Source organism: Scomber scombrus, chromosome 14 (genome assembly GCF_963691925.1).
Source record: "Scomber scombrus chromosome 14, fScoSco1.1, whole genome shotgun sequence".
Classification (NCBI taxonomy): domain Eukaryota; kingdom Metazoa; phylum Chordata; class Actinopteri; order Scombriformes; family Scombridae; genus Scomber; species Scomber scombrus.
In genome coordinates this window covers 7,675,734-7,700,693 of record NC_084983.1, presented here as the reverse complement: position 1 = coordinate 7,700,693, position 24,960 = coordinate 7,675,734, and the positions used below count along the sequence as shown (strand labels likewise).

Sequence of the window (24,960 nt, the reverse complement as noted above, 5' to 3'; positions counted from 1 at the left end):
TGTAAATAGAAAGTGATGTAATTTTAGTGCAAATTTTGCTCCTTCTATTGTGTGAGATTTAATTCAATTTTATGTAACACTTTAACAATGTGTTTATTATGAAGATGAGCAGGTCTGTGACAGCTGCTTTGGGCCAGCGGCTGAGAACTGGGCAATGGAAAACAAATTATTTGAGTTTCTGCACTCAAATGTGCAATACAAATACATATTTTTATCATGTTTTATAACAATATTATTTCGAAACAGCTGACACAACTGACATTCCATAAATTCTTCACTCAAGATTTTGGTTTTGCACAGCAGCAGATAAATGGATCATGGGCTTTAAAAAAACATTAAAATGCTGAAATTCTGTAGTATTCCCATTTAATGTACAGTCAAAAAACAGCAGGAAAATATACATACAGTATGTATGGCAAATCTAAAAGCAATACACTCAATTTTAGAAGTAATGCAAACACCCATAAATAGTTGTGTATTAATTATGTGTGGGGTATTTTTGACTCCAGTTCTGACAGCCACCTCTTCTCTAAAGTGGAAATGCACAAGGCCACTCCACAACTGACTGAGAGCAGCTACTGCTCCTTAATGGAATCAGTTCATAACTTCGCAAACGTTACTGAACGTTAGACTTCTGATTACATACATGTCAGCAAAAGATGTTCTTTCAACATCAACAGTGTTTATTTAGTTTCTATTGAGCTTTTGAGAGAAAAAAAAATCAACCTACAAAGATCACTGACAAATGTTAGCCAGAACTGTAAATATAAATACTGCCCCTCTTCATCAATAGCTATTCAAAGCAATAAGTGGATTTTTCATCTATATGCACCAGGTCTTGTACACCTTTGGAGTTTGGAGGTTGCTTTGCTGGAATCGCAGCTCCTGAATGTTGTGAGATTTTTTTTTTTTTTAAATCATCTTAAGTCCCCAGGCATGTTCCTACTGCCTGATGGAAATGAAGGGAACCAGGGATTACCTCCACTCTAACACCGAAGCAGTGTCTTGTTGTCTTTTCCATTCAACTTGGGTAAACGGCTCCCTCTGTTGGGCTAACGATGTATTAGAAAGTCCCGTTCCAGCTTGTTCTACACAGGCTTATCTTGTGTAACACGAAAAGGAAAAGAAGGAATGAATCAATTCTTGTTTTCAGTTCTTCCCCACACGGATGTTGGGGTTAAGGAGAGGATCTAGGTTTGGGTCTGAGCCAGCTGAGGCACGTCCGAGTTTAGCCATGATGATTATCAGTGTGAAGAATCCCAGAACTCCGATAAGAAGGAGCACAAAGACTCGCTGCTTCCAGGACAGAGATGTCCGCTTTCCACCTGTGCGGTTCCTGAAATTAATAAATGAATGAATGAATGAATAAGAGATCACAATAACATTCCCATAATGATGGATTACTAATGACAAAGCAACCAAAGAGAGCTCTAATTCCACAGAGAATACTAACTTGAGAATTTGAGCGAACCAACTTAATGTTGGTCGTCGCCGATACTTGTCATCGTCAAAGTCGATCTGTGTGACAGAGCTGTGACCAGTGTCCCGTGTGTCGTAGATCTTTCTCGGTGATGATGCTGCAGAATAACAATCAAACATTACAGTTACTCGTCCAACAAAGGAAGGTAACACAGTATATGAGTGCACAAAACTGACCCTAAATTGTTCTAAATGTTCTAAACTGACTGAGAGAGAGTAGTTCAGAGGGCTTTTCTATTACTTCACCTGTGTTTATTGTAATTGTGTCACGGGTAGTGGCAGTAGTAAAGTTGACCACAGAGTGCTCCGGTATACTTGGTTCCCCGTTTTTACGAGGAGCTGCGAGCTCTTCCTCTGCTGGGGGTGACACAGTATTTGGTGGTGGGCCAAGGCTGGTGTTGTAAGAGTGGCTGGGGAAAATATTACTTTGCTCTTGTGCTGTAAAATGGAAAGAGAAAAAGAGAGTTTGATCCGATCATGAGGAATAATATGTTGATTTTAGCTATAAAGTAAACCACTTAAATAACACTGTTTATCATGGCCGAAAATTATCTCTAATAATTATGCACATACTATAATTTACTGAAAACTGGCTTACCCTCAAATGTAGACCAGTCAGTGTAATCCGTGACATCATTAGCTGTTGTTTCCTCAAGAACTCCGATTGGTTCTTCAATCTGGAAATCCCATTTTATAAATATCTTAGCACGCAACATCTGTGCATTTCGTGTTTTTAAAAAAAATACAACTGGGAGAAGTGCATTTTCTTCCCACTTGATTTGCTTTCAGGAAAACTTTTGAATGGTTGTGATATCAACAAACAAAGCATTCAGTAATAGTAACAGGGACTTACCAGTGGCAGTCCTAAACCAGCTCTAGCCCAGTTAACAGATGACAGCTGTTCTCTCAGGACATCAGCAATTGGGCTGGCCAGGTTGGAAGAGGGGAACAGTGGACCCTGACAGCTGGGACACTGGTATCCTGCTGGAGCCGTATGGAGCGGCAGCCGAGATGCCAAGTTATTAAGACAGGACCAGTGAAAGACATCTGTAGGAAGAAGGAAGAAAACATTTTTCAGCACAGTAACAGGGTCGGGATGCAAATAGTATAGTATAATGTAATTATAATGTATTTGAGTTACTGTCATTTTTCAATGCTGTGAGCACAACAAGCAAAAATCCATTTATCTCTATTGTATTGGCAGAAGTCTTAGCACAGAGCAAATACAACCAAACAATATCCATCTCTAGACATGACTACAAGTAAGTGATTTTTTCCTTACTTGGTTAAATGGATCCAAGTTCCTAATGAATAAAAACTTACCATAGCAGACCAGTCTGACAGTGTCTTGAGCACTCAGTGGACTTTTACACAGGGTGCAGTTTGGGTTGTAATCGCTGTCCTGAAGCCATTGCAGATATGACTGCACAATACACTAAAGGGCGGCAAGTGGAAATAGAAAATTAATATGCGATTAAAACATGTCATTGATTTGTCATAAAAATGAGTCATGTGATACTTGTTCACTGACCTTGTTGTGGTTGGAGACTAGGCAATGCTCGCACACATTTACGCGATGTTCAAAGCAGAATAGATTGGTCACCTTTCTCTTCGGGCACTTGCAGAGACCCATGGCCACCTTTGATGTGTTGAGGACAAGCAAACAAATGCAGGTTTGTTATGGATGTACACACACAAAGAATTCTTGTGATTTCTCATCCTTCTGTGACCAACTGTTTAAAGCGAGTTGAAGACTTTACAACAAAAGTATAAATCCCAGTTTATTTTGTATTTGTCCTGAGGCTAATGTTTCTTTAATACAGACTTAAGGCATTATCATTTTTTGCACACACATTAGAGGCAAAGATAAACACAATTTGGTCTCTTTGCTTCTTCTTGACAGCCTGAAATTTACCCTGATGCACTGGCTGTTGGTACATTGTTGATTTAGAGTGGAGCAAGCTTCCTCACTTTCCTTTTGAATAAAAAGTCATGAGAAGGGTTTAAACTTCAGAGTGTTGTTCATTGTGCTCAATTTTTATGTCACAGTAATGTTAAAGATAATCATAAGTATTGACCATGTGGATGGGGTAATAATTAGAAGAGCAATTACTGCCACAATGTAAACATGTATCATGCAGTCACCGGCCACTTCATTAGGTACACATGAACAACCTAATTCAATCCAATCCAATAAATTCTACTTTTATGTTTATTACTGAGGTCGTACTAAGTGGTGGTGGCGTACTGGGGTGAATTATATTGACTCGTGTTCCTAACATTTTGCCACCCTCATGTATGTTCATGGAGTGGACAAAATATAGGAATACGATTCAATTTAATGCACCCTTATACACCACCATCACCCACTATGATAATAATAAATAATAATAAACATAAAGTAGAATTATCACCTTTCTGAAAATGCAAATAAAAATCTGAAAATGTACAAACTTCATTAATGTAGAATTTAAAGCAGAGCTGTTGTATCGGATTGCATTAGATTGCACAGGTGTACCTCATAAAAAGGCCAGTGAGTTTACATGTCAGTACAGGTATATGATTTGTCAACACATGCTATGTAATGATAAAAGCTTAAGAGATTTTGCAATACCATTTACACCCATCAACCGCCTACAGGTATCTGTCATTCATGTCTGTAGTTGTATTTTCACATTGTGAGTAATGCTGCAAATCAATGAAAAGGACTGTTTTAGGGCAATATTCTATTTGTTTGTATAATTTTGCCTCCGTGAGACAAAGATTTCTTCAGGTACTTAATTTGTGTTTTCTTTTTTGCAAAATACAGCATAAAATCTTGATTTACTAGGGGTGTAAAGATACATTGATTCAATGATCAACGAGCCAATAAGGAGAACATTGATCATCATCTTTAAGACACATATTTATTCTGAAATTCCCCTGGCACATCGGTCTCCGCCCGGGCGCACACACCTCCAAACACAATGCAAGCAACACCATGGTGAGCGGACAGTCACCACAATCACATTTCAGCAGCCTGCAACACATTCGCAGCCGGATTAGGAGGTAAATTTATCATCAAATGCTTCAGACAGACTATAAACAGCCTGAAATGTGCTACTGCTGCTCATCTTTTGGGCAAAGTGAGGCGGTTCGTCTCGTTTTTGAAAGAAATTTTGAAAGAAAAGCAAAAATCCTGCTTTAATAACTTTATGTTATTTCAGTTTTCTTTGATAGGATGTGAAATTTTTAAAGCTCAATATATCAAAATGTGGCACTAAAAAAGAACAGACTATGATGTTTTTCATTTAAATGACATTGTTGAGCTGAGAAATGTTTGAGCTTTTGGTGATTTAATATGAATGGAAGTGATTGTGATAAATCAGCATGTGATATCATCTCATAGCGATTGCTGGCTCCTGAATCCAATCAAATCAAAATCACATCATGGTAGACTTTGTGATACCGGCAAACATCCAATCATTGTCCATTGAATTGATATACTATCTATTGTAAAGGGACATGTGATTTACACCTCTAAACATTACATATAGACCAGATATTTGAGGATCATGATTTTAAATACTATAGTTTTTCTTTCTTCCTGGGTGTAAAGGCTTGTTGTACTTTTCATGTATGTTCAGCATATCTACTTTACTAATGTCATGTCTCAAGGAGTGGATGGCACAGTCCTTAATGGACAGTGATAGTATAGTATATACTATCAATGTATATACTATATACAATATATTGTAATATCATCCTAATAAAAATCATCGTCACATTATCAATGTCGACAGGTTATTGAGTTAAATGCCCTGTATCTAAGTTAATCATGGGTCATCGATGATACAGAGTTCTAGTTTCTTCTCCTTTGGTCTGTTGACGTGGTTTCTACCTGCTGACCCAGAAATGACTGAGCCTCTAATGTTGGGCTTTTTCCTATCCTGACATGAGTTATCATATACATTTAGGGAGGTCATGGGTCAGTTTTCTGCTCTCGCGTCATTCTTTTTGTCGGCGTTGACACCTTCTGATAGCAACATTAGCTGCTAGTTTAGCTGGAAGTTCTCAGTAACGCTAACAGGCTAACTCAGCTAACAGCTTCCTACACAAATGATAAATAAATAGACGTCACCTGTCACACAGACTTTAATCAAGTCCCGGTCGCTTCAGGGATTGTTGAACGGCTGTCATTTAAGCCTGCTGGTCAAATTGACATGAAAGGTGGGTCCAGGGGCTGTCATCAGTAAACTTGCAGGTAGCTGCTTCCTTCCTCTCTCTGTTTATGTGCCACGTCTCTTCCGCTTCTGTCTTCTTCTTCTCCTGTAGCTTTTGCAGCAGTTGGCATCGATGATGCTGCATTACTGCCACCCTCAGGCTTCATTCTCCCTCAGTGGCCATTCCTTTTAAAGTCTTTCCAGCCCAATAAATAAACACATAAATAAATAGATGTTGCTCACATTCTAGTCACTAATTACAGTTTTTCGTAATTGTGTTATCATTTCTTGTCTTTCATGTAGTTTCTTCTTCTTCTTCTTCTTCTTCTTCTTCTTCTTCTTCTTCTTCTTCTTCTCCTTCTTCTTCCTTACCTTTCTTTAAAGATTTTTTTTAGAATATTTTAGGTAACTCACAGTAGTCTATATGTATATGATAAAATAAGTATTGTCTTTATTGATCCCCCTTTAGAGATGGGGGGGGGGGGGTGCACTAAGAATAGAATCAACAATAAATAAGACAAAAATAGGATAAAATAAATCAAATACTATATACAGTAAACTAGCTATCTGTGTAAATAAATCTGCAATAAATAAATGTGCAATATGCAGAAGGTCCTTAGATTATGTGTAATCTGCCTGGGATTTACATTAAAGTAAATACACACATGCATAGTGTTGTACATGTGCAGCATTAGTCTTTTTTTTTTTACTATTAGTGAGTGGTGTATGGTTTGAGTCTTAATCTTAGTCCTAGTCAGTGTAGTGGGAGGTACTGGGAGCTGTGCACTCTTTGAGGAAGTGTTTCAAAGCTACATAAACAATCAAATGTGCATGATATGGTTTAGTTATACAATGTGGAGAGGTAGATGTTTGGTTTTACAGGTCTCCAGATCAGTGTGAAAAAGTTATCCACACTGTGCTGGAGGAGACTTATATTTTACATGTCCATATTAATGTCTGCACATGCCACTGATAAATAAACTGAAATGAAATGTCACCCTCTCATGTATTTTGTGGTTCAATTTTTTAGTCAGAGTCAGGTGTTTATGACATTTTACACCCACAGAGGGATTTATGAGTCATAGTCGTCTGTTAAATGGACATCCTCATTATCCACGTGTCTCTCTTATCAGATTCTGACCTCATGATTCAATAGATGCATGTGTTCCCTTTCATGATTCTCACACATTACATTTTTCAAATTGTATTGTTTTAAAAAAACATCCTGTCCTTCTGTCCTTTAAAGCCAATTCAAAGCCTACAGATAAACATAATTAAACTGTAATCCAGCATAGAGATGAACTGGTTAGACATTTGATTTGGTTTTAATTTGACTCTATAATTCATTTGCATACTAGACATACCTGTCCTGTTTTTCAAGCAAAGCTGTCATTAATAATGTCATCCTAAAGACCCTCTTATTTTAAAGACAGGTAACAGCTTTTGAAAACACTTGATCGGATGACCCTGAGACAAGATAAGATGAAATTAATTCTTCCCACAGCGCCAAAAAGAAATAAGACCAGATGTACAATATAGCTAAAGCAACCTGAGACTTTCTGAGCATCTATTCAATATGCAGTGTGAACAGAATGCAGATTCATGTGTGTTTATCTTTGATAGCAAATTGCACCTGTGTGCAGTCATGATGAATCATCAGGGACAGCCATCAATTAATGAAACTGTCATGCTTTTTTAGTTTTTCATTAAGTGCACCTTAACATTTTTCCTTGCAAGACAGCAGCCAAAAAAAAGCTGCTTGTTTTGCTCAGCACCTGCCTTTTGTATTGGCTCATTTGTATCAGATTGCAGTTAGTGTATTTAGACAGCAGATGGCGCACAAACTGACTGCCAGTACAAAATTGGTGATTACCAAATGTACAACTGCCTGGTTCAGAATCTCACCACCCTCAGCACAGATAATGAGATCAATCTTTCATCAGCATAACAGTTCCCAGCATGTAGCCTTTGCAGATGCAGAGGATTGATTTTCCATGTTTATATGTGTGTCTTTGTAATAGATGATCAATGATTGCAGAGGTCTGCATGATCATACAGTAGGCCTGTGAATTACCACTGTGACTTCATTAAAAGTAAACGGCAGAGATGAACAGATGTCTTCAAGAAGTGCTCTTGCACTTATGATAGGCAGATCACTGAATTGGTTTGATTGCTGCTAAATGTGTATTTTCATTTGATCTGATATTGTCCTAATAAGCTACAATTAAATTCAGTCTAGAGATGACGTTAAATGAAGGAAATGACTGTCATAAAAACCTTAGCCATCTCTGATAGGCACCAACGGTGTTACAATAATTCAGAATTGCTGCTTTAAAAAGCTGGGACTTCACAGCTTGCACATTGGCAGCCATGCATCCTAATAACTATGAATAACAGATATATTTATTGTTATGTGTAGATTCACAGTACATGATGACTAAACAGCAAGAACCAAAACTTGTTCTCCAGAGACTGTATATAAAGCACTGACAAGCAGATTTTTAACGCATGGTAATGCCATCGATGGTGCTGTCTGTTCATGCATAATAATGATTTTTTTTTTGTCTTTACAGTATGCGTGTGTACTTGTGTGTGTAAATGGCCATTTATGTATTAGAGAGTGAGGGTGCAAATTCTTTCCTTCACAGCTCACTGCACATGTGAAACGCCTGTAGAGAAAGCAAAATGAGAAAATGAAAAATCAAAAAGAAGAAATATCTACAGTCCAAGAAGTGCAAAGGATGGATGTGCTGTACATCAACAATGTCTAAAGCACTGAATCAAATTATAATGCATGCTTGCTCTCTTGAAAATAAAACTCTTTAAATGTTGCAATGCAGGTGAAAATATGCTTGTCTAGCTAAATTATTTCACTCACATACAAATGAATGAACTTGTTGTCATTCTTTGAAGATGCAGATTATCTTAATAGTGCAATTCATCCACTCTTGTTATATGACTGTTTATAGGAAATTTGTAAAAGAGCATCTGTGTACACATGGGATCATTTCCCCCCCAGTGGCAAATTGCTTCAATTCTATGAAGAAAAAAAAAAGAATATGAGACTAAATGATCTGTGCAAATGAGCGTGAATATGTGATGTCCTGCGTGATGATCAGGGACACATATAAATCACTGACAGAGGGTAAGGACATGTGGAAAGGGCATGTGAAGAGCGCTGCAGCTATCAGATGGAGGGTAAATCTAAAGACAAATGACAGAAGCACCGGAGGACAAATCAGCCCTGCAGCTGAGGCAGTTGGGCCTGAAACAGCGACAGGAGAGGTTGTTGGGGGGGGGGGGGCGGGGGACAGTGATTGATTGAGTCTGGCAACTATTGATTAGCTATCGGCTCTATCTGTGAGGGAAAGCGTTAAGATTCAGACATGGCTTGTTTAATGAATCGGTTCCCTAATGTTACAGTAAAGTGACTGGCCTTATATCATAGGGTTGCTGAACATCCAGATAGTCTGGTGATGTATAATACTCTGTTATTTTAAAGATGTTGCCGTTGCTAAACCAAAGAGACAACATTGAGAACTCTAAACGCTATTCAAAATCACACAAACCATAGTTTAGTTTAGTTAGTTTTCAGAGAGTGCATGAATCATTCTGGTCTGTCACACGGGAGAGAAGATTCACTCCACCACACTTGAGTGCTATCTGGCTCTGTCACAGTTTGTAAGACTTGAGAGAACAATTTTCCACATATCATGTCATGTCATGTCTGCAAATCTAATCTTAATTACAAGTCTTGCACCTTCACTGATGATATTCACACTACTTTTGTTTTTTTCATATAGTATGCATCTTGCATACAAATGGACAAAATCTAGATTTGCTTTCTAATTGGTCCTAAACATGTCAGATTAAGAGGATCAAGTAGATTAACAAAGAACATCTTTATTTTAAATTGGAAATAACATATCAGCAATCGGTGGCAAAGGATTTGTTGTTTACTCTAACAACTTCATGTTTCCCAACATACCCACCAGTTAATTTCATGTAAATCATTAACACTTTCTTACTGTTCATGTTTATGCTTATGCTAATGGTAAACATTTACTTAATGTAATCTGAAAAAGAGAATGTAAAAACATGAATGAGTATAAAACATTTTTTGAGTCAAAGCAAAAAGAAATCATCATTCATTGTTGGGTCCAGATAGAGTCTGTCCTGTGCTTGCAAACTGACAAGAAAAATGTGTGGGGGGGAATTAGAATGGACAGTGTATTTATTTTAGAAAGTACTTGAAAGACTAACAGTGTCTCCCAGATGAGAATTACTGCTCTAGGGAGCTGTTTACACAATTTCCCAGGGAGTTTGAAGTGTTTGAATGCCTGCATGCATGTGTATTTCTTTTCTGCTTTTTTCTCCCCTTTTGTACCTTTGTGTGTGATAACTGAAAAAGAAGCTAAATCAAGTCCATGGTCATAACCACATCATCTAATTTGGAATGCAATTACACTGTGGATGCTTTATCAGGACATGTGGCTCAGAAGCAAATCCATCAGGCTTTGCTCTGGATGAAATTGGATTGACTGATTGATTTATGTATGTCAAGTGAAGGACAACGAGACAGACAAAAAGAAACCACAGAGTGTTGGAGAGGGTCAGGGGAGGGGAGCCACAGATATATGGATGAAGCACGGCCCCCTGATGGGGGAAGGAGTGTATTGAATCAGACAGAGACAAATGGAGTGTGAGAGACAGAGAGAAAGAAATTCAGACATATGCCTGCTGACCTCAACCCTTTTTCCCAACTAATCAATACAGGGAAATGCATATGTGTGTGTGTGTGTGTGTGTGTGTGTGTGTGTGTGTGTGTGTGTGTGTGTGTGTGTGTGTGTGTGTGTGTGTGTGTGTGTGTGTCTGTGTTGCTCCCAATAAAGATCAGAAACACAGTGACATTACCTCTCTCCTGTCTGACTCCTCCCTGGCCTCCAAACCTTTTCACATGCCTCTATTTAATTTTGTACCCTATAATTCTATAAAAGACTGAGAGGTCTGGAGCACTTAGACTGTCCTCGTCACTGAGCTTGGTAAAGAAAGTGAGAGATAAAACATCACTGCTGCACAAATGACTGCTTCCTCAGGTACTGCACGTGTCTACAAAGTGTGCCTTATTTAGTTTAATGAATAAACAGACACATTTTTTTCATGCAAAATAATTAATAACAATATAATAAAACTGACTGATTGGTTTTTAGGTGCTTTTGTTGTGCTTGCCAGAATCTCTCTCCCACTTACTTATAAACACCCTGACACACGTTTGCTGACAGATAAAAGAGCAGCAGCATTTTCTAAGGAAATAATTTCTTTGACGGATGTGTGCTGTATACTGTATATTGCTCTGAGCAGCACATTTTACCAGCAGAGAATTCTACAAAGCTTCTATTAATCAGCTAAAATGTGTTATATTCCACCTAGGATTCATCCCCTATCAGCTTTATTATTAGTTCCTACTGCCATGCAAGACTGAAAGAATTTCCATACACATCTTCAGCCAATTATGAAGAAGCACCGGCATGATATTATTCCAATCCATAGTGCATAACGACCAGATCGACCTGCCGTTCAGTTATCCAGATTTCTTGAAATGGCGGACAGAAAGAGAAGATTTCAGCTTTGCAGGTGAATAAAAGTCAAACCTGCCTCTGTCCTCTCTGAAATCGAGACAGGAGACACCACAATAGCAGCCAAGATGAGAAGAAGCGGTGTCTGGTGTTTACTGTGGAGCTTCACCCGTGAAGACAGAGAGCATGCAGGGAAGGATTAAGTGCTTTGGCTGGAAGGGAGTGAAGGTATGCAGAGGATGAAGGCACCCTCCCCATCCTAGCTCTCAGCTGTTATTGGCTCCCTGGATAAGTTGTAATCACCGTTAAAGTCTCAAGGGCCCCTCCGCTTTACGAGACAGTAAATTAAATAGACACTACCCAACTTGAGATCCTGCTTGAGAGCGAGGAAATGCACCCATGAAAATCTCATGATAGACGAAGACATGCCAGAAACCTTGGGCATTGTGTTGCAGAGTGCAACCCATCCCGACTGTGATTGATTGCTAGGAAAATGGAGCATAAATAAAATATGCAGAAGCACAATAAGAACTGTTAGATCAGGTTCAAGGATGATAAGGCTTATCATACACACTGATGCAGGAATGGCACCATTTCGGTCACATACAATCAATCTTCAATTATTGCTTGATTAATTATTTAATAAAGAAAACACAGCCTCAAGAATTTGCCAATGTTACACAGCAGTATCTGAGCCTTAGATGTAGTGTTTCATTTTTTATGTTCCTCTTTGTGTCACAATTATCTATTATCAATAACCATCTATTTTATGCCCTCATATTTTGTATCTTCAGGTGACAAATTAAAGGAAAAATCAACATAAAGTGTCAGATCAGCTTCAGTGCACTTTGGCATTGATTCAACAGTGAACTCTACTAGCGGGGTGAACAAAATTCTTCCATAAAATATTCCCTCATTTGGTGTTATGATGATGGTGGTTGAGACCGCTGTTTAACACCTCAGTCCAAAATCTCCCATAGGTGTTCAACTGGTGACTGCTAAGGCCATAGCATATGATTCACATCATTTTCATACTCATCAAACCATTCAGTGATCCCTCGTGCCTTTTAAACGGGGGCACTGTCATCCTGGATAACACCACACCCATCAGCATAGAAATGTAAGATAAAGGTGATCACTCAGAACAACTTTGTGTTGATTTGTAGTGACCCTTCCCTCTAAAGCTAGGCTCACACAACAGGAGTTTTAAAATTGGGTTGCATCACATTCATAAGGAGAAATTTCACAGATGTTCTTCTCTTCTAATCTCAAAAATGCACACTACACCACACTGCACTACAAAATTTGAATATAATACGCTCATGACACACCACAGGATATTATTAGGATTATTGCCAGAGGGAGCAATGCACCACCTCACATGATGTCATGTGATCTTATGAGGAAGCAGATGTAAAGAAAATTAAGCCTGACATGGTGCAACAGCTTGCTTAGCTCTTCTCTTGGTGCGTACAGTTATGATATGTCTTGGAAGACATGTTACATAAGCAGTTCTGTTTTTTACACATATCAACAAGCCTTCAATCCATCTCAGTCCAACACATCTGTACAACAGCTTGTTGTTTCTTTGCGGTCACTATTTTAAGTTCTCTCATTCACCTATGTCCCCTTGTGGCCTTGTCCCTGTCATTGGTTATTGTGGTCCTTGCTCGGAAAGTAGTGTAGTAATCATCCAGGTTTTAAATCCTAAATATCAAACAGGTTTTAAATTATCAGGGTGACCCTGTGAGTTTGCAACAAGCTCCTGATATTTGTGATTGGATCTGTAAACTCCTCAAATTACCATCTGAGCAAGACTTCGGCACCGACCAAGGTCCCAGACCAGATTTCGTCTCCAATTGTCAGGGATAATTTATTGGGGATAAATCATCCAAAACTCCTGTAGTCTGAGCCCGGCTTAAGTGGACAAGTGGAACCCAACCAGGCCAGCAAAATGCCCCCTACAGCATAGCAGAGCCACTGGATCCCCTCGCTTTAGGGGTCAAGCACTCATGTCATCACACATTTGTCCAGAGTAAGGTGAGGATGACTCATCTGTCTTTTTTCCACCTCTCTATAGACCAGTGTCTATGATTTGTGCACCACTGAACTCTCAAATGTGCATTCATCTTTGTAATGAGGGGTTTATGCACTGCAAACTTATTATAATATCCCTCTCTATGTGACGACGGACTGTTCTTGCTGACACAGTGTGATCACGTTCTGCATTGACATTGCTCCTCTGTTTTGCCTTTCATATCGCACTAATGCACAGGCATCACCATCATCCAATGTGTGCTGTCAACTATGATTTCCGCACCTATTTACAGATATCATTCTCATATATCTAAACGCAGCCGTCTCTGTGACTGGAGCTCCTACTGTGCCCCAACAATGAATATTCTTACAAAGTCTCTCAAATCTTTTCCTCTTGCCATCTTGATACAAAACCAAAACCAACTGGGCCTGCTCAGCATTTATACAGGCCACAGAGCATGACTGGTTAATTGCTTAATTGTACAATGCAGTGCACCTGTGTGGAAGCATCTGCATTTGCTGTGTTTGTTCACACATTTATTCAGGTTATTCCTTCTATTTGTCACCTGTTTGTAGCTGCTAAGCACTGAACTAGAAAGGGGTTTGTTGTCCTGCATGCACTCTGGTATAAATGCTAATCTTCAACTTCCAAGGATACACAATGAATACCATGTTTGCCTGTTTCATTAAATAAGCTAAATGTTTTTTTTTATTATGCTGTTCGTGTTAAAGGTGTGGACTGAATCACTCTTTGACACCTATTCGCTTGAATCAGATCCTGACCAGCTCTTAGCGTCCTTAGCCCACTCTTACCTCAGGTCTCATGTACCACTGAAACACTGCTGACTCACTGTTAAAACCCAGTTTACCAAATATTTCTCTAAAATTGCTGCATTATGAGAGAAAGTGAACAACTATCAAGAGATCCTACAGTTAATACACTGATAACTTTGTTGTGTGCCTTTGTGTTATGGGTCAAGATGCAGGGCTTTTGCTGGCTGCATCCACTCAGCTCCCCGGTTGGATATAATGTCCAGCAGCTGTCTAAGAGTTATGCTGAACCATCTGTGACTCACCTCCCCAGTGGATCTAAAAGGCCCGGTTCACCTGAACTAAAATCGCACTTGACCACTCAGTGTCAAAACACAGTTAACAAACACCAAAGCCAGCTGTCATCTTACATCCCCTGTTCATTTGTTTTGCTGCTGCCGTTTTGTCCGTCACACCTTCTGCTCCTTCATGAGAGCATTGAGGGATAAAACGCTGGGAGCCAAACCCCAAGAGGACACAGTTGTTTTTAGCGCAGGTGATGAATGTGATTTGATCAGTGTAATGGATATGGTGATTGGAAGGAGACGAACCATTAAAGTGATGTGTCAGTACCACCTACCTTTCAGCTGTTTGATCAAAACGGCTGTGTTGACAATGTCAGAGGTTCACTTGACTCTCCAATGATTAAAAATGAACACTCCACTGGATCTGTCAGGGATAGAAAATAACTCTTGAAATGAAGATGAGTAGTCATTGTGAATTTGTCATAACTATTTCTGACTCATCTCTCCACTGAGGTTTTTGAAGTATGAAACTGTTGAGACGGACCAGATTTGGATTGCACTTAATGAGCATTTAATGAGGTTTTTCAAAAAATTGGGAGGAAGATGTCAGAGGCTAAAGAGCTGTTAGAAATGTTGTAAATTCAAAGTAATTGGTAGAAAATAGGGACCTCTTTTCAAACTCTTTCAGATATCCAACAGCGTCAGCGCAGTGTTGAGAGATGTGAAAAGCTTAAGAAAAACACAGCACAAAATGTTTAATTTATGAGGCGGTCATTTCTTTTTTCTGCTTGACAAATATCTAGTGCCAACATTTTTCAGCAGCCACTCCTTTCGTTGTCACCTGTTTACCTGATATGAATTATAAGTATATGAAAATGTACATGACATTTACAATGTAAATGTAACAAGACAGATGTATGAGAAAATAGGTATTCATATTTGAGTATATAAGTGGAGTGGTTATGGGAGTGACAATGATGATAACAGCTGGGCTGGTGTGTTATGGGCTATTAGAGGAAGGCAGTATCAAGTGGGAGACTAAAGCAATGGAAGTCAATGGTTTTGTTCAATGAATCTGTGCAAGGACAAAAGCAGGAGGTGACATCCTAAAACCTGCAATCCATTCACTGCATGGATAGCTATGATGTACTCTATCATACTAAACTGAAAACAATACCCATTTATAGTACTACTGTGTTTTGGAATAAACCCGATCCTATTAAGAAACCAAAATTAGCTTAATCACATAGCAACGAGACATCCTTTCTACAAAATATTTAATTTCCCCTCAGTGTAACACAGAGTCCAACAAAAGAAGAGTGTGATTACTCAGAGGCAGTCATTTACAAAAACACACAAAGAATATATATAAAAAGAAAAAATGATGAGATCCTGTTGACAGTCAAATAGGCTAGTTTTTAAGGTTGAAGAAAAACACAAAATCCTGTTTGAAAGTCTGAATGAATTTGAAATTACAATCATGAACACATGCCGGTTTTGCAGCGGGCCTCCTGTATGTGTGATGGACGTCATGTGATGATGACACTAATGTGCACCATTTTCCTGGAAAACTTGACAAATATAGAGGAACTTGAGATTCCCGCAAGTTTGCTCCATTTGTGCTCTCTGTTATTTGTTTGGCAAGACACACACACACACACACACACACACACACACACACACACACACACAGACACACACACACACACACACACACAGGCAAACCTTGCCAGACCAGCACCTGTCCGCACCTGCCAACTGCAATCCCTGTGATTGTAACAGCAGGTGTTTGGCTGGAATACTAAAAACTTCAAGTGGCCATGTTGCACAAAGCCAGCATGCACGTACGCCTTTTTTCTTAATGGTATTAGTTTTATTAAGTGACTCCTGTAGAATAAATTTGCTATCTGTGTCCATCCAGAGCAACTGAGTCAGTGATATTCCCCTGATCTAATTGTAAAACAGCTTGGCTAAATTGCTTTACAAAATGTAATTTTATTCCAGTCTGGAGCAGCACCTCTGTAATTTGAGCCACATCATTTTTTACATCATCATTAATACCACTTCAGAATAACCAGCACGCTTACACACACGTTAGGCTACTTACGGGAGATTTGTGCTGCAACACATTTATCTTTGATAATCCACTTGCAGAGTAAAATCTCTCAAATCTACACACAAATATTCTGTCTCAAGTCCTTCACCTACATTAACTAATTAAAACCAAAGAATGCAAGCCTATCTAGTAACAATAGTAGAAAATCCAGAAAACAACACAGTGTGTCTGCAGGTTAAAGCTGTAAGCATTTCTGAGAATCAGGCTGTCTCTGAGATCTTGACGAGAATAACAGAAGATATAGTATTACTGTAGGATCGTTGTGCAGTAATAAAATGGAAAGAGATCTAGTCCTTGGCTGATAAATGTTGGGGTATTACTTAAAGAAAATCAAATCATGGGCTGAGATAGAATAACAGATACTGTAAGACTATTCAAACCAAAAAGCTGAACTGCTTTTACATTCCTTCCATCTGTGGATTTACTAATTAACCAACACATCACATTTAAGTGAATAGAGCTCAGCTGAAGCCAAAGCAGGTTCAAGATCATATATTGTATTTTCAGTATACAGCATTGAGGTTCCTGCTGGTGCAGAGTACTGGATGTTCCTCACCTTCTTTTTATTTGTTTTCCAGAGGGCATTGTTGAGACCTTGGACTATTTTCTCTATTTGTACTACAGAGCACACAGAGTTCTTAGATTAGATTTTGTAATTAAAGATGAAGCAACGAAAGAAAGGAAAGGTCATTTTAAGTTATCTATTGTAATGGGTTATATGAAGCTACTTCTTTGAGGTCCATGATTGCCCTATTGGGGCTAAAAAAAACTAACTCTATACTCTGACTACTGTATGCTCCTTACCCTGCAAAAACCACCAGTACAGTTTGTCTCTGCTTTTAGATGCTGTGTTGTAACTGTAGCCAGCACAGTCTTCTGCTCAAGGTCTTAATGGTTCAGATAAGACTTTCTTTCCTAAATCTATGGTGGTCTTATATTACGCTTATCGAAGATGATCAGATTGCAAGCTTATCAACCCTTAACTATTGAAATCTTGGAAAAACATTATTAAACCATTCGCATTACAAACAAAGCAGGCCCATCTGCTGTGAGACGTCTCAGCGACTCCCATTGCCAGCATCTCCACGATCTCCTTTTTTGCAATATCCCCCTTTGTCCTCATTTCCACTGTCATATTGCTCATATTTCATTTCCCGTGCCTTTTTTTACTTGCTGCACAATAAAATTTACAAGGGACAGTCTTAAATCGTCCAGGACTGAGGCAAGAAATAGGTTACCGCCCAACCTTCAGGTCACTGTTATTTGAGTTGTGATCCGACTGACCATGACAATAGGATACTCTTTCATCTCTGTGAGCACAAAAGGTGCCCGAGATCGCTGTCCAGGACCGGCTGAGACATATGTGCTGTTGGGAGTGAAGACTTCCTTGGACACCAACGCAAAGGCTGCAAAGAATCATCTTTTTTAATCATCTTTCTTGTTGCAATCCCAGTTTAGCTACAGAATGGTTGCTGTAATCACATTGATTTCTGATGGAAATGTTTTTACCTCAGAGGTTCAGAGCATTTCCTTGCGTCTTCTCTTTTTCCTTTTTCCCCCTTTTTTATGTTCCACAATAAATTGGTTATTTTCACTGAGAAAACTACAATTATCCTTGTGCATGTTTCTATGACTTGAAACCAGGCTCAATTAGGAGGATCAACCTGCAGATTATAAATGCATTTGTGTATATTGAAGCAAAGATGTGGTGAGATGAATTGTTCCTCTTGGCTTGTCATTCAGAGTCTGACGGGTATCTGTAACTTTTTCTATCACCCTTGAAATGAACTAACTTGCATTGGTTCGACTCAAACTCGAGCATGTTGAGGAGGAGCGAATCCAATCAACTTCTGTCGCTCTGCATGGGGAATTCAGCCACCATTACAAACTGTTCACACTGCTTTGCAACAGAAGTTACTTTGTTGATATGTCATGATGCTCCTAAAATCTCTCACAGACACACAACACTCTCACGGGCATAGACAGTAATAAATGGTGCCACGCTGTAGTTATGTGGCAATCAAATGTGTGACGACAAGAAATTCAAGTTGTATTGAAGAAGGAAAATGAAATAAATAACACAATGCCTGTAAAGTAACAAAAGCAGACTAAAACCCTTTGGAGATCCAACGTTTTGTACCTCAAGGTCACAGCTGGAGTTTCTCTTGAGTGCATTTTCAGTCCAACACCCAGTATTTCCCTTATTCAGACCACAGACATTATGAATGAGATTTCCTCTGACACAGCTAAACACAATATGACTGCGGGAACACAATATGACTGTTCTCTACTTCAACTTAATCAGTGTTTGTTGTGTACAAGCAGAGGAGTTAATGTGAGTTTTTGTGTCTGTGTCTACAGCTTGTGATGATGTAATTGACAAATATTTTGACATGCACAATGGCAAAGAATAATGTAATATGTGAGTGTGTTTTTTGGACAGATTTCTCATTGCAACTTACAACAAAACATTGTTGTTTGCCTTGTCAAAGACAAATGTGAGTATTTGTATGTTGGTTTAGTCCTTATCTTTCATTTTTTAGTTTGCCGGCTGCAAACACTGCAAACAAACAAGTAAGTGTCTGTCATAGGTGGGAACTCGGAGGTAGCTGAAGGGTATCCAGCTGATGTATAAGCAAAGTCCTCCAGATTAACTGAAATTTCAACCCATTTGAGGCTAAATGGTGAATGGTTAGCATTTAAATAGTGTTTCGACCACTCAAAACACTGTATACTACATGCCAACTTTCACCCATTCCCAAACACATTCATACACTGACAGCACAGCCTTAAGAACCAATTTGGGGTTCAGTATCTTGCCCAAGGACACTTCGAAATGTGGACCGGAGGAGTTGGGGATCGAACCGTCGATCTTCCGATTAATGGGCAACCCGTTCTACATCTGAACCACAGCTGGCTGATTATTCTATTTAATCTGAAGTGTTTTGATGAAGTTCTTCATTTGGAGTTGGGCTCCCAGGCTGCACGTAAGCCTACAGGACACCCAGGCCAGCAGCTTGTTGTTTCTTCTCAGCACCATCTTATAATCGCAGCTGCTTCCAAGTGTCTGGCCTTAGGCTGTAGCTGGCACTGCTTTATCCCAGTGTTACCCTCATCAAATGAAAACAATATGTAGTTCTAATTTGCGCATTAAGTCGGCTTCTTGGGATAGATTTTGATCTCCCACCAAAACCTCTCTGCAATGTAATTCGCAGTTCACAAAAAAGTCATGCTGGGTTAAAGAAAAATCCATCTCTTCAGGCATGAGGTGAAATGATAGGTTGCAGTAATAACAAGATTATAAAACTTTATTGATCCCCTCTGAAGATGAATTTATAAAGCAAATTCCACACATATCTCAGGTTCACATTTTTTTTTTTTTTTTTACGCAAAGTTATGGCACCATTACTTTCTATAATTTCACCAGAAAAAAATATTCATGTGGCTATGGCCATGGTTTTATTTATGCAAATGATGAGGAAGTAGGTGTCTTGAATAGACTGACTATAAAATAACAATTACACTATATCAACATTCCCCAAAACAGAATGATCCAGGCCAGTAAGATGTTATTTGTTTAAGCCAGTGATTTTGGGTGCAAGATAAAATATACATTCCACTGACATTTTGTCCAACGCCAGTGTAAAAGTCTGGCAAACAGAACAGTCGAGGAAGCACAACTGGTTTCCCCCTTTGGAAGCAACACAGTGGTAAACAACTGATGGACAATATTATAGTAAACCCAAGGGGAGAAGCTGAGTATGACAAACAGATTTATGCATGGGTGAACTCCATCGCGCCAGAACCATCAATTCTGCATCTTTGTCAGTGCCTGGAGATGTTTTTTTACCCTCCGTCTCCCTGTGCCTGTCATTACATTTATCTCTGTTCTCTGCTAAGTGCTAACACATTTACATTTTTAGTGCTGCTCAGTAATAAAAGAGGTGGAAAAGGTGGAGCCTTTTACCATTGCTAAAACAAACATTGGTGAACTCCCCTCCCTGAGGAGTCAGCATCACCCCACCTCCAAACTCCCCCCCACCAGTCCATCCACCCACCCACAGCTTGGCCGCTGCCCCACAGTGCAGGTCGACAGTGTTTGCGGTTTGAGTCTCCTCAGTTTAACTCACAGTCCATTCCCTCATTTGGAAGTTCAGAGTCTGCCACGTACAGGAGGCTCCCCATTTTTAGTATTTTGTCCAGTCTGGATTTTCATTTGTCGCTTTAAGAATGTGAAGGAAACATCTCATAACCAAAAGTCACCAACTGTAGTCACAGGTTAAGCACACAGGCACAAAATGGGAAAGGTGGGGGTTGAGGTTGGTCTCTACTGTCTCACTGGACTAACATGCTAGTCTTTGGGTAGAGTCTAATTTTCAAATTACACATTATAAACAGTCTCAAGAATTCATTCTGCTGCGTTTAGGAAAACAAGAACCTGCAGACAACCATCAGAACGTTTTCTTCACTTCTCATATTTTGTTGTTTAGGACAGAACAATCCACCGTCTTCAAAACTGGGTTTCATCACAAGAGGGTGAAAATTTAAAAAGCAATTTTAGCAGAAACAAAAAAACACCACATAAGGATTAAAATAAATAAATAAAGAGAGTTACGCAGGATTTTATGGTAAAAAATAAAACACTGATAAAAATTGCAAAGCATTTTTCAAACACAGCCCAGTCGGTATCTAAGTAAATTATCTACACACTCGTGCTGCATCTGGTCTGATGCAACACTACAATGCTGAACTCAGGTGAATGATCTCAAGAGGTATAACCAAGGCTGACCAGCCATGATAAGATCGTCAACCTGCCATCTACTGAATAAGGTAATAACAAGCTTACTTTAAGACAAGTGGTTAACGGGTTGTTTGAAATAGAACAATTCACAGCTTTACAAAGCCCTTTCCTTGGATAGCTGGTAGGGCACATCAATATAGTTGAGGCATTTGGAACAATGAGTTGATAAGACTTCATACTATATGTGACCAGTGAGCAGGAAATGAATATGAAAAATGTCTGTTTCTCATCATTTCTTAATCCATTTTCAGTTGTGGATCCTGTGTGTGGGCGGAGGAACTCTACCTGCACTTACGCTGAGTTTGACCTTTCCACAGTGTATACATTCTTTGCTTACATGTCACAGGGAGAAAGCAGAAAGGAAAACATACACAGGCCATTACTAAGATGGTGACAAAACAGTCAGCTGTGCATTTACACCTGGGGCATTGGCTGCTGCTTCCTGCAGTGAACTGTTCCCACACAGTTTCAGTTCCAGTTAATCACATACAGTACTTTCAGTGCAGAGAACAGCAGGTAATTTGGAATGGGAGACCAGAAGAAGAAGGCACAGAGGGGTGCTTCAGAAGTGTCCATGCGAAGGGAAATTGTGCATCTATACAGTTTACCAATAACACTGTGAACAGGATCTGGTATAGTACATCATGTATAGCAGTAGTCTATATCTGGGATTCCTCCTTCTCTATAGCCCCGGTTGGTGCCATGTCCTGCATTAGAAACATGGTTGGCACCTTTGTACAGGCCAGTGCCATTGGAGGGGAATATGGTATGAATGATGTAATCCTCTTGTAGGGGTTTAGGCTGCATTGGTTGGCAAGCCGCCATAGGCGTCATCTGGAACCCCGGACCACGGATCTCCAAGATGGTATTGTCCTTCTTCGTGCCTGACTCAATGTAATCATCATAGGTCTTGCTTTTGCTCTTTCGGGAGCTGTTGCGAGTGTAATGGTCACGGGAACACAAATGGCCACTCTTATGTCCATACCAACAGAAGACGCCAAATATAAGAGTCAAACATACAATGGCAGTAGCTCCACCAATAATCCCTGCCAGAGGCAGCACTGTCATTTGCTGTGAATCTTCATCCTCCACCTCCTCCACTGGGATGATGTCTGATGTTTCAGCTTTTGCACACACAAGAGCTTCATCCGAGTCAGCGTCTCCAGAAATTGCCCCTTTGCTTTCTGAACTGGCCGCTAGGGGCACCATGCAGATAATGTAGCTGGAGCGCGGTTGCAAGGAGGTTAGCAGGTACTCCCGACGATCGCCCCGGACCAGCGTCTCTGTGATAGACCCCATGGCGTTACCAGTACCCAGTCGGAGCCAGCTCAGCCTGAAGGAGGAGCTGGGTTGGGCCACGCTCCAGGTTACACGAACGCTGTTATGAGAGAGAGGCTTCACATTGAGGGCCAGGCTCTTTCCCACACCGCTGCTGCTGAGAGTGTAATCTAAGCCAGAGTCAGGAAGCCCCAGGCCAGGTCGCTTTGAGCGGAGGGTGAAAAGAGAGCCCTGTGGAGGGGTGTTGGTGGTAGAGCTATCAACTCCACCTCCACCCACTCTGTCTCTGGTGCCTGCTGTCCTCACCACCTCACACTCCTCCATCTCGCTGCCCAAGTCTGTCAAAGCCATATCTCGCACCCTGTCAGGTCCATGGCAGGTGAGACCTCTGACAGTGATGGAGTTACCACGGGCATGCAGCCAGTCATACAGCCAGCGCAGGTTACAGCCACAGTGCCAAGGATTACCTCGCACCAGCAGCTGACCCAGGCTGTCCAGGTCTTTAAACAGTCCCCTCGGCAGGGTGGTCAGGTTATTTCCCGACAGGTCCAGCCTCAGCAGCCTGCGCATGCTATCCAAGGAACCACGTGGCATATGAGTCAAGGCATTGTCCTGTAGAGAAAGGCGCTGTAGATGGGCACTGGGCAGGTTGACAGGTGGGGTCTGGAGGGAGTTACGGACTAAGGACAACTCAGTCAAGTTGGAAAGGCGTGAGAATGTGTCATCAGCAATGCGCTGGTTGGCCAAAAGATTCCCATCCAGGACTAGACATCTAAGTGAGGTGAGGCCTCGGAAGGCATGGGTTGGGATTGTGGAGATTCGGTTGTCATCCAGACGGAGTTCTTCCAGAGAGGCAGGCAGTCCTGAGGGGATACTAGACAGATGGTTGCGTGAAAGGAAAAGCAGGCGCAACCGTGGGTTGTCAGCAAAGGCTTGGTCCTCAATACTGACAGTGGAAATAGAGTTGTCATCCAAATGGAGCTTCTCTAGCAAGGGCATTCGAGCCAGTGCACTACGAGGAATGGTGCGGATGTTGTTGTCCTGCAAATGCAGTTCACGGACCGATGGTGGCAGGTGCACAGGGAATTCATCGAGTTCGTTATCATAGAGGTAGACCACACGGACGGTAAGCTGGCGTTCCAAGGAAGTCGGCAAGCCTGGGTTGTTTATGTGGTTGTTCTGAAGGTAGAGGACAGACGCAGAAGCAGGCAGTGATGGGATGGAGCTGAGCCCACGGTCATTACAGTAGATAAAATCCTCATCGCATCTGCATACAGATGGGCATATCATGTCCCTCTCTCCAATGTACCCTTGTATCGTGGCTGCAACAAACTGAAGCATGCCAGCACGTAGTGTCAAGCAAAGAAATAACAGGAGGGGCCAAGCCCGCAGTTTAGCTACACCTACAGGTGCCATTATGGTGAACATAGGCATTCCTCTTTCTTTTCCAGTTCTGCTCTTAATCCTCAAATTGTTGTGGTGAGCTGGAATCCTCTGACCTCCACCCTGAAACACAAAGAAAAATTACAGTCAGCACCAATGCATAAATGAATAAGAGAAATGTACACAGGTAATAACACAACAACAATAATAAGATTATTAATAATAATACATTTAATGAGCTTATTAACAAAATGATTACTACAATGATCATATCTACACTGAAGCTACAGAGACATGTTGCACTAAATAACAAGATTTTTTTCACAATTATTAATCAAATCTTTGGAGTGATGTCCCATCACAGTCTCCACCTTTACCACTGATTATCCTGTGTAATGTTCACTCCCTGAGGAATAAGATGGACAAACTCAATCTTTACACCAGAACCTACTTACGAGTACCACAAGTCATGTATCGTGGTTTTTACAGAAACTTGGCTGCATCAGGATAGTTCTAGCTCACTTGTTAACTTGGATAGCTTTCCCAGAAGTTCTGAGTCATGTAAGGCGAGGGGTGGAACTACGTGTTTATGTTAATGATAAGTGGTGTGGGTAATTAGGGCCCGGCTGATACTGGGTCTGATGCCAATACCAATATTAGGGAGGAAAGAAATTCCAAAATCGATATATGGGCGGATAATCTTATCTATACAGAACATACACATAAATGCACATTCAATGCACTGAAACAGTAAACTTCCCACTGGGAATTTTATCATTATAAATACCAAGTAAAAAAACAGAACAAAAACCCATATGTACATATATTAAACTTGAATGGAAAAAAAGGATAAAAAATATACATAAAAAGCTGCCTATATAACTCTATAAAATATGCATGTTGAACAACATATGCGCCAAAACCGATATATCTGTGATAAGCCAATAGCGGCCAATAATATGGGTTGATCAATTTATTGGTCAGGCCTTATAGGCAATACACCACACAAGAGATTATTTGTAATCCAGACATT

General features: G+C 40.2%; 2 protein-coding genes across 3 annotated transcripts; both read right to left on the bottom strand.

Moving 5' to 3' along the window:
- Window positions 1–5,751, bottom strand: zfpl1 (zinc finger protein-like 1). Of its 2 annotated transcripts, none has more exons than XM_062433733.1 (8): window positions 5,600–5,751; window positions 3,011–3,118; window positions 2,803–2,914; window positions 2,333–2,526; window positions 2,078–2,156; window positions 1,726–1,917; window positions 1,454–1,577; window positions 1–1,336 (listed from the first exon to the last, which is right to left on the bottom strand). In XM_062433733.1, exons 2-8 carry the CDS (start codon window positions 3,110–3,112, stop codon window positions 1,150–1,152), a joined length of 990 nt encoding a protein of 329 aa, XP_062289717.1. In that variant the 5' UTR covers window positions 3,113–3,118; window positions 5,600–5,751; the 3' UTR covers window positions 1–1,149. The 2 variants fall into 2 exon arrangements, with proteins under 2 accessions (XP_062289717.1, XP_062289718.1); XM_062433734.1 differs by having other exon boundaries at window positions 5,613–5,751.
- Window positions 5,752–21,908: 16,157 nt separating this feature from the next.
- flrt1a (fibronectin leucine rich transmembrane protein 1a) lies at window positions 21,909–23,972 on the bottom strand. The gene has a single exon (XM_062433431.1). It carries the CDS (start codon window positions 23,970–23,972, stop codon window positions 21,909–21,911), a length of 2,064 nt encoding a protein of 687 aa, XP_062289415.1.
- Window positions 23,973–24,960: the final 988 nt, after the last annotated feature.

Coding starts and splice junctions, on each gene's coding strand:
- zfpl1 (XM_062433733.1), bottom strand. CDS start 3,112: ATGGGTCTCTGCAAGTGCCCGAAGAGAAAGGTGACCAATCTATTCTGC. Junction 2,157..2,332: donor CTGGTTTAGGACTGCCACTG/GTAAGTCCCTGT, acceptor TGGGATTTCCAG/ATTGAAGAACCAATCGGAGT. Junction 1,918..2,077: donor TGACTGGTCTACATTTGAGG/GTAAGCCAGTTT, acceptor TCCATTTTACAG/CACAAGAGCAAAGTAATATT.
- flrt1a (XM_062433431.1), bottom strand. CDS start 23,972: ATGTTCACCATAATGGCACCTGTAGGTGTAGCTAAACTGCGGGCTTGG.